The 15110-nt window shown below is 37.0% G+C and overlaps 1 protein-coding gene across 1 annotated transcript; it reads right to left on the reverse strand.

The window, feature by feature from the left end:
• Positions 1–7890: 7890 nt before the first annotated feature.
• On the reverse strand, positions 7891–10956 carry LOC108573395. Its single transcript, XM_017935837.1, has 4 exons — positions 10656–10956; positions 10359–10537; positions 9054–9333; positions 7891–8136 (listed from the first exon to the last, which is right to left on the reverse strand). Exons 2-4 carry the CDS (start codon positions 10526–10528, stop codon positions 7891–7893), a joined length of 696 nt encoding a protein of 231 aa, XP_017791326.1. The 5' UTR covers positions 10529–10537; positions 10656–10956.
• Positions 10957–15110: the final 4154 nt, after the last annotated feature.

The raw sequence follows: 15110 nt of genomic DNA on the forward strand, positions 1-15110 counted from the left end.
AATATTACCATTAACCAAAAATTAAACTGTTAAATACACAGCGCTCTTCTTTTCCATTTCAACCCAATCCACCTCACTTCCTGCTGTCTACAGTATAAGGAATTCGTCCGCCATCTAACGATCCCCTAAGCACGTCTTTCCGCTAAATTAACCATTCTAAATAAGGGGCTATTAAGTGAAATCCATCCTGAAGCATTATAAACAAAACTAATAATTGTCTGATTCTCATGGGTAATTGGTTGAAGCAGAAGTTAACGGAGGAGTGAAATCGGGCAATGAAGATGTAAATTCCATAAGTTCTTAATATTTATACATGTACATATAACGAATCATTATGTAGAATTTTCTATTGTCATTACTCCTTCATTGTCCATTCTGGTTCTATCATCGTGAAATCGTTGTCCGCTATTCTATTCTACGTTCTATTGTCACGAGGATTCTATTGTCAACAATTTTCTATTGTTTCGATCGTTCTTTGCCTCTGCGCTAAATATTTCCTCCCGTGGAGAGTTTCCTGCATCTGGTAATTCATCGTTACCTCCTAAACATTCGCTAATAAACCATTTAATTTGTAGAACTTTTCCTGTCGTTAAAAGCAAGTCTGAGAAATTGAATTGAATTGAAACAAGCAGTAACTTGAATCGAATGCCATAAACGTAATTACATTAATTAATCTAATTATTTTAAGATTTAAAAGAACGAATGTAAATGGAGTCTACTCTCAATTGTATTGTCATCGATGATTTATTTGCAGCGAGAAAGAATCTTGTTACTTTTCACTGGATAACAAGTTTGTACCGGTGGAACCGTAAATCATGTTTAACAATCAAATATTTTTCTCCAGTGTAGACAATGTGCAATTTATCATTCGTCTGTCAAACAGATTTGAATTTCACGCTTTTCGACATTTTTCAGCTGATTTTAATCTACTTCATTTCTCTGTTAATATTTTTCTTCTCAATTAACGCGATCGGTATAGTTCGATCGGTATAATGCGAAGTTTCTTAACGAATTTCCTTTGTACCGACAGCCAGTAATTTATTGTGAAATTGTAACGTGTGAAATTAACACGTGATTAAACGGTTAATAATTAATACGCTTCTTCTGTATCTATTGGTCGTTATAATACGCAATACGTATGCGCAACACTAAAATTTATGAAACGATAGCAGTTGGAGTGTAACTGGACATATAAATCAATTACACGATTAAACGATCCATTTCTGTGTTACAAACGAATTACTCGCGGATACGTAAATTATCTATGTGTGTTTTAAATTACGTTAAATTATCGAAACTATATTGAGCTAAATATTATCACTATAAAGTGTTCATAATTTTAACATAATATCGTATAAATTACACATATCGTTAAATTTATAATATTTAAATTAAACGTTAAAGATGGAATTCGTATTAATTAATTCTCTATAATAAAGGTAGTTCTGTATACGAAATATTTAAGAAAAAAGACGAAATGAATGTTTGTATTTCATTTCAAATTTTCAATCATTCTAAACTTTTATAAATATCAATCGAACGATCTGTAAGAAATGCGAGATTCCGGCGGCAAAGTGGTGGCCTGGGATTTGTCACCCAGGAAGAGAAAGCGCGCGGGTACCTGAGGGTCCCATAAACCGAGCCCTTTCCCTGGAAAGTCGAACGAGGGGGCTCCAACGGCTTTTCGGAGCAACGTGGAATACGACGCGGAAAGGACATTCTGGAAAGAACCGTCGAGCAAGACGGACGCCGGGAATCTTAAGCAGCGTTTAAAAATAAAGACTAAGTTATTTTTGGGATACCGCACTATCCAGATATTAGTTCTTTGTTTTCCGAGTGTTTCTTACAGATCCTTTCGTGATTCCATTTCCTATTCGACAATACTGTTAATAACAGTTTACTGAACGTCCGTACTGAACAAATTGGAAGATGTTTCTTACAGATATTGTCAAGAAAAATTTTCTATTTAAATAAATAAAAAGCTTCCTATTTAAATTAACACCATGCAAGAGATTTCCTTATCGAACGAAATATTTAAAACTGGACTACTTTCAACGAAAATTCGACAAAATAATTCACGATGAAACCTAGTAAATAAAATTGTTTCGTTAAGCAACATTTACACTTCGTTTGAAACAATGAATTTCCATAGAATAACTGTTTCCACGCGATTTACAAAGCTTCGTCACTAAACAGTGCCTACTTTTTCCACTTCCACGCTATTTCCATGGCCGAAGGTCCTCCGTGAATCAAAATGTCTGAGACAATTTGCTCCTTAAAGCACCATCTCCTCTTCCTCATCGTGAACAATCGATTATTTAAGCCCGGTTCGCAACGAAAATTATCCCGGTAAGAATACGCCTCGTGTTAGACGTCGTTTTAACGGATGAAACAGGATAAGCCTGAGCCGAATGCCGGAGAGGAACGTTTTCATTTCCGGTGTCTGGTCCCGCCTTCGCGATTTTACGAAGACCGACTTTAATACCAGGGAAACTGCGCAGATAATAAAAGGATCAACTGGAACTAGGACGACGCTGGTGCCAAAAAGTTGGATGGGTTCGAGGGAATTAAAGATACCATATCCCGTTGCTGGTAAATCCGAAAACATCGGACGAGCGGAAGTGGTACTCTTTGTCTGATAAAGTTCAGCGACTTGACAAGTCTTTGTGAAAACGCGTAGTGTTAAGGCGTATCCTGTAGCCGAATTTATGGCAGCGAGTCAAGTGGTCGCCGTCGCAGGCAAATATCGCTTTCTCAAAACACCACAAGTGTCTATTGCGTTGCCTGCGACACTTAGTCCCTAGGACCAGACCCTGCCATAAATCCTCGAGTCTCCGAACGGAAACTTTTGCCAACGTCGATGGGCCACTTGACGTTAACAAAGCCTAGAAAAGCGGAGATTCCACAGGATTCCCACGCATCCGTCCACCGAACACTTCCTCCGGTCGTTGTCTACCCCACCCTAAGATAACGCGCTAAGGGCGAAATGGAGGGTGGTTGCGATGCACCGGAGTAAACTGATTGGTGATTTAGAAAAGGAGAAATCACCAATCAGGGTGTTTTTGGGAAAACAGAAGTCTTCGTCGAGGGAAACCGCAGAGACTCCAGGAGAAACACTTGGTCACTCGGGAGAAACATTTTGCAACTCGCGGGAGAAACACTTGGCCACTCGCAAGAAACACTTTGCAGTAGAATTTATATCTTGAATTAGTTGTAGAAAATAGAACATAAAATAAAAACTTAGTGTTTCATTCAAGAAACTGGTCCTTCGTAGCCTTAGAACATTAGTCGGCACACACGTGCAAAAACCGGCAAAGCTTGAACGATCGAAAGATTAACCGCAAGCCCTAACAGGTAGGCTATTATGGTGTCGCAAATAATCGTTCTAAGTATTTGTAAAATGCTAACAACGTAAGTCGACAATGTTCTTGACAAGTGTTCGTGAAGTACTATCGCAACTACCATAAGTAATACTTGTAAAATACTGAAATTGTCGTATTTCACCTTCGCGAGGCAAATTTTCAACTTTCATTTTATTGCTTGTAACATTTTCTCATATGTAAATTTTGCATTTACCGTCGGAAAAAATTTCAGGAGTTAAGCTGTAACACTTGAAACGAGTAAATTTTGTAATTAAGTACTATAATTTGACAAATAGAAATTTTCTTTTCGCTCTCCTGAAGAATTTTTCGTCCTCGACTTGGGACAATTTTCTCGCGGAAGTGCAATAAGATTATCACAAAACGTGACTTCTCACTTTAATATTGTTTCAATTAATCGTGTCTTTCAATTGTTTTATTTATTTTAAATTCAGATAAAACGGAACAACTTCGCTACCAATGAGAAGCTTCCAAAAAATCACCTGCGAATTTACATCAATATTGAATCTGCTACTAACTCCTTACAGATTTCAAATTGACGTCGCGGAGATCAGTAGCAATCTACTTCGTCTCCATTGATCTTACTATCAAAAAAATTCTCGAAGTTGCTCAAATATTTTGAAAATTTTTGTACAGTAATCCCAAGCTGTATATTGAAATAAAAAGATCGAAACTAAGGAAGAATTTGAAAGAACCTGAAAGAGAGGCGACAGAAAAAGCGAAGGGAAACAATTAGGAAAATTGTCAATGGAAACTTGTCGCAACGGAAAATTGCCTGCAAGTGACGACACCTTTCGTGAACGCTACACTGGCCTCGTATTGTTTGCTGTGCTGTAGTAAAGAAGAAATGGGACAGTTTATCCTAAAGGTCCTAATTTGAACGTTCCACTGAAAACGCGGAACAGCTTCGTACCATGTGGAAAGTAAGTGGACAGAGAGAGAGACTGTTTTCCTCTGGAGAGGAAAGCAAATGAGGACAGCCATAAAAATGCTTAGGAGAAGCTTGCGGAGATGAACCAGTGTGTATACTGGGATCATCGTGTTTCTGCATGCAATAGTGTGCAAATATGCTTTGTGAAATTTTTCGAAAAATTTCACAAATTATTTAATTCGAGTAAATTCACGATTTTTCATTAACAGACACGAGTAAATAATTCGATATTAACCTATTTCCTTAAAAATCTAATAAAACAAAGCACATATTTCAATATCAGTTTTTATATCGAAAAACTATTTTTACGAAATGTAATTTTAAGAGACAAACGAGAGAAGATATTTTTTTAACGAAATTCTGTGCTTTCTTTTAACACAATTTCTTATTTAAATTTATATTTGAAGATTTATCCGAAAACGAAAATACAGATTTAAAATGTTTACTCGTTTCAAGAATAATTAAAATGGCACGATGAAGTTAGGAGTATGAAAAGTTCAAAGTAACACTGTACATTTTCATATGTTTTATTTAACCACGTGTAAGGTTTCGAGAAACAACTACAATAATTTAGAACGCCCATTACTCACGAGGTACATTACATACAAATCTGTGCATCCATATAAAGTATGAGGAGTGAAGAGTGTGCATTTAACTTGAAAACAAAATACATAATCAGTATAAAAATGCAGCGCTGGTTAACTACATGTCGAAGCATATTGTAACTATTAGAATATTAATAAATGCGATTTCATTCTAAATACTTCATAAAATCATTCATACTATTTCCATCTACAATGATATTTCGACGTTTCCCTAAATTTCTCGCTAAATGCAAAAATAATTACAAATTGACTTTAGTATTTTTCTTAACCGCGAAAAAAAAAAAACGATCAACAGCTGGTAACTAAATCTACTTTTCGTAAACTACATCAAGAACCAGGAAAAAGTAATTTTTTTTTCCAACATTAATTACTATATCTTGCCGATACCTGAAAATTAAACAAGATTTAAAAATATATACGTATTCTGTGAAAATATGTTTACAAATATTCGTTAAAATTTATACTCGTTATATTTAACGAAGGGTAAAGAAATTCGTTTCGAGACACTTTCCCAAAATACGAACTATTTTACGCGCATTCAACAGTTCCATTAGTTTTTTGTTACGCGAAACACAAAACCAATCGCGCGGAGGCAATCGTGGGTCGGAAAAAGTAACGACAAAAAAAAAGAAGAGAAAAACACTACGAAACGTCAGCTGACGCTCGTTTTTATACGACACATTCTTGTACTTTCTGTTAACACACTGTCGTAATGAAGTCGTCACGAACGAGGCACGAAATTTTTGCACCGTGATCGCAATTTTTTGTACATGATGTGCTCATTTCGTATCTTTTATCGACTGAGATAACGGTGTACCGCGAGTAACTCGTCACATACACAAAATTGCCATCACACCGTAGTAGAAATCAATATAGAATTATCGTCTAACACCACGATGACAGAATTATGTTTACATGTATGTACCAGAATCGAAAGATTGGAAGATATTAATTCGAGAGAGATATCAGTCACTGGTAGAAATGTGAAAAAATTAAAAAACATTTGTTTTCGTTGGTTTTGCATATAAAAAGCGGTATAAATACTCGTATAAATAATTGTACCATTGGAGCTTTGAAGGAAACATATTTATCGGTATTCCCTGACACTTCGAATTAAAGTAATTATTAGATATAAGTGATCGTTAGGTTATTTATATAAATACCATTTACAGTGACTGTCTACAGAATCGCAGTAAGATAGATGCTTGATGAAATACTGTATAATTTTTAAAGGTTAAAATACTGAGAAAAGATACATGAAACTATAGAAAATTAATTTAAATGAAATATTTATAAATTACAGGTATGTAACAGTATTTTGGATTATATGTAAATTAATTTTAATAGTGCATAAAAATATTTGCAAAATATAGTAATAATGATATAAGAGAAAATATTATATCATAATAATAGAAATTTTCACCGAAGTTGACGTGTATTATTACGTTTGCGTTCTCTTGTTGCGGTTCTGACTGCATATGATATATGGGAAATTTAACCCTTTGCACTTTCGACACGTCAACGATGCTCTAACACCCTGCCTTACAGTGAGATAAATGTGATAACGTACCGCATACGTGACGTAAAATGCGTCGAGTGTAACGGCAATAAATCACATATGCATGGGATGTACTGTAATACGATGTAACATTTGAAATTGAAATATTTGAAATTTCTAGCAAAATCTATTATGAAGTTAAATAAATACGTGAGTTATTGGACAAGTAACATTTATTGAAATTGTGTTATTGAAAGTATTTCCTTCAAATTTCCATAATCTCGTAAGTTAACCTAACCTAACCTTAAACTGAGTAATTTTATTAACGGAATATTCGAGATTGCTAAATTAATATACAAATCAAATAATATCTATGGACTGGAAAAATGTTAATAAATCAGTTCAGTACTACAGAAATGCTAATTACGACAATTCGATAAATAGGAACAGTAATGAATCAAGTGCAAAGGGTTTACACTTATCAGACTTGTCTCTAAAATGGACTATGGACTACACGAAAGTGTACAGTACAATAACATTCTCACAATTCAGCCCTTTGAAAGGAACAATTTTCCTAATTCCATAATTCTTTAACTTTCATAAATTCTAAATTATGCTGGAAAATTTCATTTTCCCAATTTGCCTGTTGCTCAGGATATTAATTATCTCTTAGTTCTATTGTATATTTATTATTCATTTCTTCGATCGACCATAAAGTCAGAATAGCGGTCGAAACATGAAATTCTATTCACACGGCGGCAAAATTTGCTTTCTTTTCCTCATAATAAATTGACACTGCGAAATTTACGCGTGATTCGACGAACGAAGATTGAAATGTGTCGTACAGCTTGGCTCTAATTCATCGTACTTTCTTAGGAGCAACTTTTACTTATCTAGAAGACCATCTATATTATTACCGAAACCCATTACCACGCGTAATTAAGTTCACAACTGTCTATTAATAACTAGAAGAACACAAATATTCGAAAGTCTTTAAAAATGGAAGTACGAACTTTCACTGTCAATTAATCAGACACCGTGTCGCATATGCCACTCTTAAAACAATTTTCAATTCAACAATATCCTTTATAGCCTCTAAAAATAACAGCGTCAAATTTCATATCCTAAATGCATAATACACGCTACGAATATATTATTTTTTTCTCTCATAGCAAACCCACTTAATTATTCACTGTGTAAGAAACTTCAGCTTTCCAGCCTCTTTCAATTCAACTTTTCGAATTCACATCTCGATTTTGATTCGAAAAATAGAATTGTTTATTCCTAGTGTGTTCCTTCGCGAAAACCAATTTAACCTTATGAAAAATAAAAAAGCTTTGGAAATAGGATCGAACAACAGTGGCACGAGTACCATTTTGTCCTTTCTTTAGTAGTCCTAAAGGACATCTTTTACTGTTTACTGGACAGAATGAGGTTACCTCGTGGATGTATTGTATCTAAATACAAGATCGAGTACTACGCGCCCGTTTCTTGTGGTTCGGTGCAGTCGGTTGGTTTCACCTCGAGCCACCAGTCGTTGGGATAGTGATATTTTTGTAACTCAATGCCCTCCCTAGGGACAGGCATTAGCCGACCACCGAACTGCTTCGCCGGTAAGGGAGGAATTACGAGTTGAGGTGGAAAACATTGCAGGCTGGGGGAGAACTCGCAGTCCGGAGGTAGCACTCTTCTTGTCCAACCGACTCTCCTTACCATTTGTGTCTGCAGAAGGAAGGATATTATTATTTCAAAATATTACGTAATAGATTACATTTGAAAATGTGTCGTTCGTTAATGCAGTTCTTCAATTTTCTTATGTCGTTTGTCTTATTTGCAAACACGACGTGAGTTCGACTGTCTTGGAAATGGAGAAAGGTAATACGAGGAAAACACATCGAATAAATATTTTCTAAGCTACATTTTAATAGATAAAACAACGGTCAATCTATTGACTGATGTCAGTTTGATAGGAATTTAAGTAACTTTCATGTCTTCGTGTTCCAGATTTGTGTGCTTTGACAAAACAGTCTTTAAAAAGTTATACCGTAGTGAAGTTCAGTGATGTTAATAAAAGAAAGTTCACTGGTTTACTGCTCAAAGCTATGCCAAGGTGTGACGTTCTGTTGTCCTAGTTATGCGACATGTAAAACGCACATCGTAATTCACGCCTCTTTGATTTTACAACTTGCAACGGAAGCAAGTTGGAGATATGAGAGTGATTGGTGTATGTACGAGTTTATGCGAGGCAAGACTGTTTGCAAGTAAAAGGACTAGTAGTAAACTCTAGAGGAGATTCCAGACATTCAAGTTCCAAGTAGTATAGCAGTTCGTTAGAAATATTCTATTTTGTGTACATATTGAAAGATACCAACAACATATTCTAAAATATTGTACAAATAAATAATATTCTTTTATTTTGTATAATATTTATGAACCTAACCTAACCTAACTTATTCAAAAATATTCGAAATAATGTTCTTTTATTTTATAATATTATTTTTGCGAAATATTTCATATATAACTAACCAAAAATTTCTACAATTTCTAAGAGACTATCTCTATATTTTCACCATTCTACCATTGTACGTGCACATTGAAAAAAGAAACTAACAAAACAAAGGTGAAATAATTAAACTTACCACAGCATCTTCCTCGAAGACAACAACCTCCACTTTTGGCGCGTCTTCGCTAACCTCGTGTTCCTGGATGCGGTACACACCGGCCGCGTGTAGGTACGTAGCGCTCAGGCCAACTTCACGGAACGCTTTCGTGATTAGAACGTCATCTCTGAGTGTATCAACAAGGCAGAGCTCGACCTTACGTGCCCAGGGCAAGGCACGGCCAATTCGAACTTGACCCCAAAGTCCTCCAAGGCACAGAAAGTGCACAATACCCAGTTTGGCCAGTACCAAATGAGCCCTGGTGAAGTCACGACAGACAAGTTGAATGTACGATAACCTGGTGAAACTCGTCACGAGAGAAACGTTGTCTTAGTGAAAGTTCCGTCTCGGTCACGGAGACGAATCTGACCTGACTAAATTATACACCTGAACGGATGTGCAAATAATAAGAGGAGAAATTGACAGAACAGTTAACGGAAAGGATTGAAAAACGATAAGTGAGACTTCCGAGTACGGTACAAACGAGATGGATGATTTACTGAGAGTTGCGCATTAACGACGAAAAACGATAATCGGACGTTCTATTTGTCGTAACGTAATATTGACAAAACGTAACGAAATACAGTTATTACGTTAGGAGGAAAAACAAATACGAGTTTCAAACACCCGTGTTAGCAGTTAAACGCTAGGTTCGAAATAAAAATGACTCTTCACAGGGTTTGTTTATAGTTACACAATGAACTGTCATACGTGAAACGCATTATAGAAGTTTAAAACATATTCATTAACAAAAAAATCAACAGAAAAATGAAGATCAAAAAATGATTATTTTATTCCCAGGCTCAGTTTACATCGATTGGATATCCTTACTAAAGGTTATAGATGAAAAGAAGCTTTATTCGAGCATATCGTTAAACGCAAAACAAAACGAATAAACGTGCATGTGTGAATACCGCGCAGGTTTTCGCGCAGGTTCCCGCGCGCAGTACTCCATGTTTCTTTCATTTTTTAAAGAAAAGGAATATTGTTCCTAAAAGGGGTCACAAAAGGAGGAAAGCGAGAATACTTTCTGATACAAGCCTTAGAAGTCTCTTTAGGGAACACTATTACACCTGTCACGAGCGCCCAAGTCACACTAAATGCTACATTACGATTCGCTCTGAAAAACAGCTGTGACGCGGGCGCTCGTATCGCATTGAAGCAGCCTTAATGTTAAACACGCTAGAGTGGAGGACTGGTCAGCATGCCACAAAAGGAATATCGATACGTGTGTTCCGTTAAGAACTTATCTACAGCCAGTAACTACGACTCAAGTATGTGAACCTGTAGGTAAGCTCGTGCAGTTTCTCTGTAAATTCCTCGGGTACGCTGCACGGCTGCCTAGGTACCTCTTGCCGACTGAGGCTGTACCAGAACAGCATGACCATCAGGACGAACGCCGCCAACGCTCGTAGCGGAGTGATACGAAATCGTCTGCGGGGCAAAAAGCTCATGCTGGTAACCTTGAACACAAAGGAGCATCGTCGTGAGTTGGAGCGTTCTCTCAAGGATTCCTGGTTTCAAGTGAAGTTTCAGCTACGAATAAACGTGAGGATGTCAATGTAAAGAAATTGAACGCACTGTTCATCCACGAAAAACGATCGAGAAGGAAGCTTTCGATCGAACGAAGTCACAGCGACCCTCACACAAAGTGTCCTACATTGTGACGGCTCGTCATTGCGTAATAGCGGTGAACGTCGCGAACGAAGGCACTGCGACGCCACAAGGTAATGCAACAACGCGTCTAACTGCGACGTGAGATAGACACATGGCTCACGTGTCCACTAGATCCGTTCAAAATTCACGTTCTCGCGACACTGCTTTTTTTTTCTCACCCTCGTCGCGCACCACCGTCGCCGAATATTTGCGATTCCACCGTAACTAACCCCCCCTCCGCCACTCTAGGTCGCTTATGACTCCTTAACAGAAATGGCAACGCCGCAACCAATCGATTTCTCTGCCTTGCCGACACGCGGTTGTTTGATCGGTGGCGCCGTTACCTGGACCGATTTAACACTTTGTCTTGTTTCTTCGATGTACAGTTTGTCGTGCGATTGCCAAGCTGGAATTTCGATCTATTATCCTCTCGACGCGGGGAAAGTAGAGTACGAAAATAAATGCACCGACGCGCTCGCCCCGCTTTCTTTCATGGGAGGAGTGAAGTTTATCATTTTGATGGGTGGCTCGTCCAGGAATCTATGTTAACCGATGCGGGAAAGGAAAACGCGGCAGGCTGGTGACTTTTGCGGCATTGCGGTTCACACGTGACTACCAGAAATAGTTTTTCGCCTTTGGAATCTTAACGGATCGACGCCGCGCAGATTTCCGTGTTCCTTTTTCACCCTCTTTCTTCCTTTTGCTTTTTCTTTATATAAATAGATTCTTGTAATTCGTTGTATCTCATAAACGGCGGCCCTTTGAATTCTACCGACGATTATACGGTTAGACTGAGTGTCTTACGAAGGAACGGAGTAATTTTTCGAACATCCAAAAACACTTCAGGTTTTTACTGCAATCCTATTGATCTATTTGAATCTGTTCGATCTAGAATGATTTTTGTTCGTTAAGAATACAACGTTTACAACGAAACTTCTCGAACTCTTTCATACATTCTTTCTTTTCTCTTTTGTAGGTTATGTTTCGAAATATTTATTTCTCAAAATTTGTTTAACGTACCGGTGAACAAAATTCATTTACTTCTGCATAATTACACACTGAAGATAAAGAATATCGCGTATTTAACATAATCAAATTTCCATTAGCTGTATTGAAACTTTTATCAGTAGTATTTTAATTATATTCCGTAACGTGCATTGTTGAATCTATAAATGGCTGACAATCGTGTGGGGTCAAATATGTCCGGCAAGAGCAGCAGGATTAATGTGTAATGTTACAGGGATCATACTTATACGTGGAATACCAGGCAGATCAAGCAGAACGAAGTGAAATTTCATTTGAGGCAAGGTTTAAGCAAAAAGTTGCGATGGAAGCTATTAAACACGGATGCACGGAATAGGTGGTGCATTACGTGTATGCAATTCTCGCACACGAGAATACCGTTACAAAGATAAACGTCGATTTAATGGAATACTTGCCCCTGTGCCTGTCATAAAGAAACCGTGCATTCTTCCGAGTACACTATGGTTGCATTTTTATTGTACTTTTTCTCTACGTATTTCCACACAGGAATTCGAATTCTCCATTTTGGTCCTTAATATACTATATTACATTTTATTATAATTTACAAAATTGCTGTAGTTAATCACTTGTCCAGATAGTATGTGCCTTAACGTTAAATTTTCTCTGATAATGTTTATCTTCCACTTTATCTCACTATTTATCTAGTTAATCAAAATGAATATTATCGCTTCTGTAATTCACCGAAATATCAATGAAAAGTAAATACGAAACGATTATTCGCTGTTAAGATAAACGATCTTACCTCGATGTTGCACTGCTTTCAGTTACGAGTTAATTACGACACCGGGGCTTGAAAAATCTTCAAGAGGAAACTTTTCCCATTGACAGTTCTCAACGAAGGGGCGTTTACAAGATGACTAGCGTCCGCAAATTCGTCAACGCGGGAATAGGTTTAAAAATAAGACGTTCCCTTGAAAATGTGGCGCGCTATTGGCGTTTCTGCTCATTAAGATAATTGAGTGGGCCCAAGGCTTCGCCGCGATAACTCATTCAGTAGGCGTCGTTCCCCCGGAAAAAGTAAATACAAAGAAAACGTACTGTACAAGAGACTACGTGTTCGCTAAACGAGTTCCACGAACAACAAATCTATCGGATAATTCATCGTCCTCTCGTTGGATATTTCGTCCCGTTTCTCTTCTGTGTTTACACGTGTGATTTTAATGGGGAAAAATATGAATCGTATCTGTGTAGTTATAAATTAGGTTCATTTACCCTATTATCTATTTAACGAGTATCTATGTATGTACAAAAATGTGTAGACTTAGAAAAATAGATCTAATATGCCAGTCATTATCAAATGAAATTAAATTTAGAACAAGTTTAAGTTACGATGTTCCAGCGTTAACTTATCACTTTGTAATATTGCAATGAAATTGTAATTCTGAAACTGTTAATATTATCGTTATTCTACATCAGAGTTGAATTTATTATACATAATAGTTACAAAAATATCAATTACTCTTCAATTGAGGACGACCTGGATTTTAATACACTAAATTAGGTGCACTTGCCTTATCATCTATTTAACGGTTCGTAGACTTACAAAACTTGATCTGATATGCCACTACTGAGTGAAGTTAAATTTAGAACAAGCTTAAATTACGATGTCCCAACGTTAATCGATCCAATCGATCGAGCAAATTTTCAACATTCTTCTCCTGTTGTTTCAGATTCTACCGAAACGATATTATTAATTCAAGTTCCCCGGAACCAAGAGCCGACCCTTCTATTCACCGAACTCGAGTGTTCCTCTCTGTGCCGTAAGTGGACGTGGAAAGAAAAATTGCGGCGAATGTCGTGGAACCGGGCGGAACCGTAAAACAAACGTTTCGATGACGCGCTTTTCTCTCCTTCTAATTTTATCCCACCGCCTCCCTCCGTGCTCCTTAGCCGTGTATTTTCGTAGCACGTGTCACCTACGTACAGGCACCTTATCTCCGTAGTTAACGAACACATGAGTGTACTTGGCGATCTTTCGAACACGTGTACGCGCTCATCCCTCTTGTTTCGGTCTTAATGCTTCGACTGCAACCCTCTCTCAAATGAGTTTACACCTCGTTTCATTTTAAACAATTTGCTCGCTGCTTAGAGCCAGTCATTGTTTCGATAACCTACTTCATCGCGAGAATTTCGTCGCAGCTGTTTCTATGTACCGGCGATTTTTAACCATCTTTATCTCACTGCACACGTAAACTATTTACTAAGCTCGGTATAGATCTGACAGAAAAGTATACATTTTTGACAGATTTAGAGAAAAAAACAATGCAATTTATTTTCATTACTTTTTCAACTTCTTTAACTTGTATTAGAAGATCTTAGATACATCTGTGGATTTCAAAAATCAGTGCAATATACCAGCTACTTGGAAAAATATTCCAAGGAGTATTGTTCTTTTCGCGAACAATACAAAAGTTAATTAAAAATGGTGGTCGCGTAAATAAAATCATAAAAACTCTTGTCCGGTGGAAAACGCGTAATAAAGCTAACGGCGATATTCATGATGTGTAAATCATCGTCCGTGTTCACGAAGCGAATTATTAGGAGGACTGAAATTCACAGGAATATCTCGAAATTATCCCACCGTTGAATTCGATAAATGCCTATCGGATATTGACGCGGCAGCAATTAACCCTTCGGGAACATCGACATTTCGAACGTCAAAACGTTGTTATTCCATTACGAGTTATTTCGTGCACCGTGTGTCGGGAACAGTCCATGTTACTCGTTGTATGATAAACTGTATTTCGTTGGTACGAGTAAAAGTGACGAGACACTTTGTGGAAAGTTCTCTGCTCTGTAGAAAACAACATTGGTCGAACTGTGATATAGTATATATCAGGTGTATACCTAAATTTTGATCAGGTCTATACTATAAATTTCCAGAGTGAACACAATTACTATAGTCTTACAAATGAGTACTTTCTGTGAAAGTGGTCAGTCGTTTACGAAGAGCGTACACATACGCCCGTCTAATACACAAAATTCGTTTACGAAGAGCGTACACATACGCCCGTCTAACACACAATGTATTAATTTATTTTCACACTTTAACTTTTTGAATTTTATTTTATTTTAATTTTATCTCTGTCTTATATTTTATTTAATTAACTTTATTTCACACAAATAAAATATCGCTGTTGAAAAACACTATTTAGAGTGCGCCATAAATTTGACTATCATGAAACTTGATTTTCAGTCATACATCATCACATTCAATCATCTTTATTTTTATAACAACGTTGAATAGAAACTGTTTAGTCCGGTATAAAGCGAGCACTTTTTTCTCAAGCTTGCTGTAGCGAAAGGGTTAATCGAACCAAACTTACTCGATAAATT

Source organism: Habropoda laboriosa, unplaced genomic scaffold (genome assembly GCF_001263275.1).
Source record: "Habropoda laboriosa isolate 0110345459 unplaced genomic scaffold, ASM126327v1 scaffold92, whole genome shotgun sequence".
Taxonomy (NCBI): domain Eukaryota; kingdom Metazoa; phylum Arthropoda; class Insecta; order Hymenoptera; family Apidae; genus Habropoda; species Habropoda laboriosa.

Coding starts and splice junctions, on each gene's coding strand:
- LOC108573395 (XM_017935837.1), bottom strand. CDS start 10,528: ATGAGCTTTTTGCCCCGCAGACGATTTCGTATCACTCCGCTACGAGCG. Junction 9,334..10,358: donor CTGCACGAGCTTACCTACAG/GTTCACATACTT, acceptor TGACTTCACCAG/GGCTCATTTGGTACTGGCCA. Junction 8,137..9,053: donor TCTTCGAGGAAGATGCTGTG/GTAAGTTTAATT, acceptor TTCCTTCTGCAG/ACACAAATGGTAAGGAGAGT.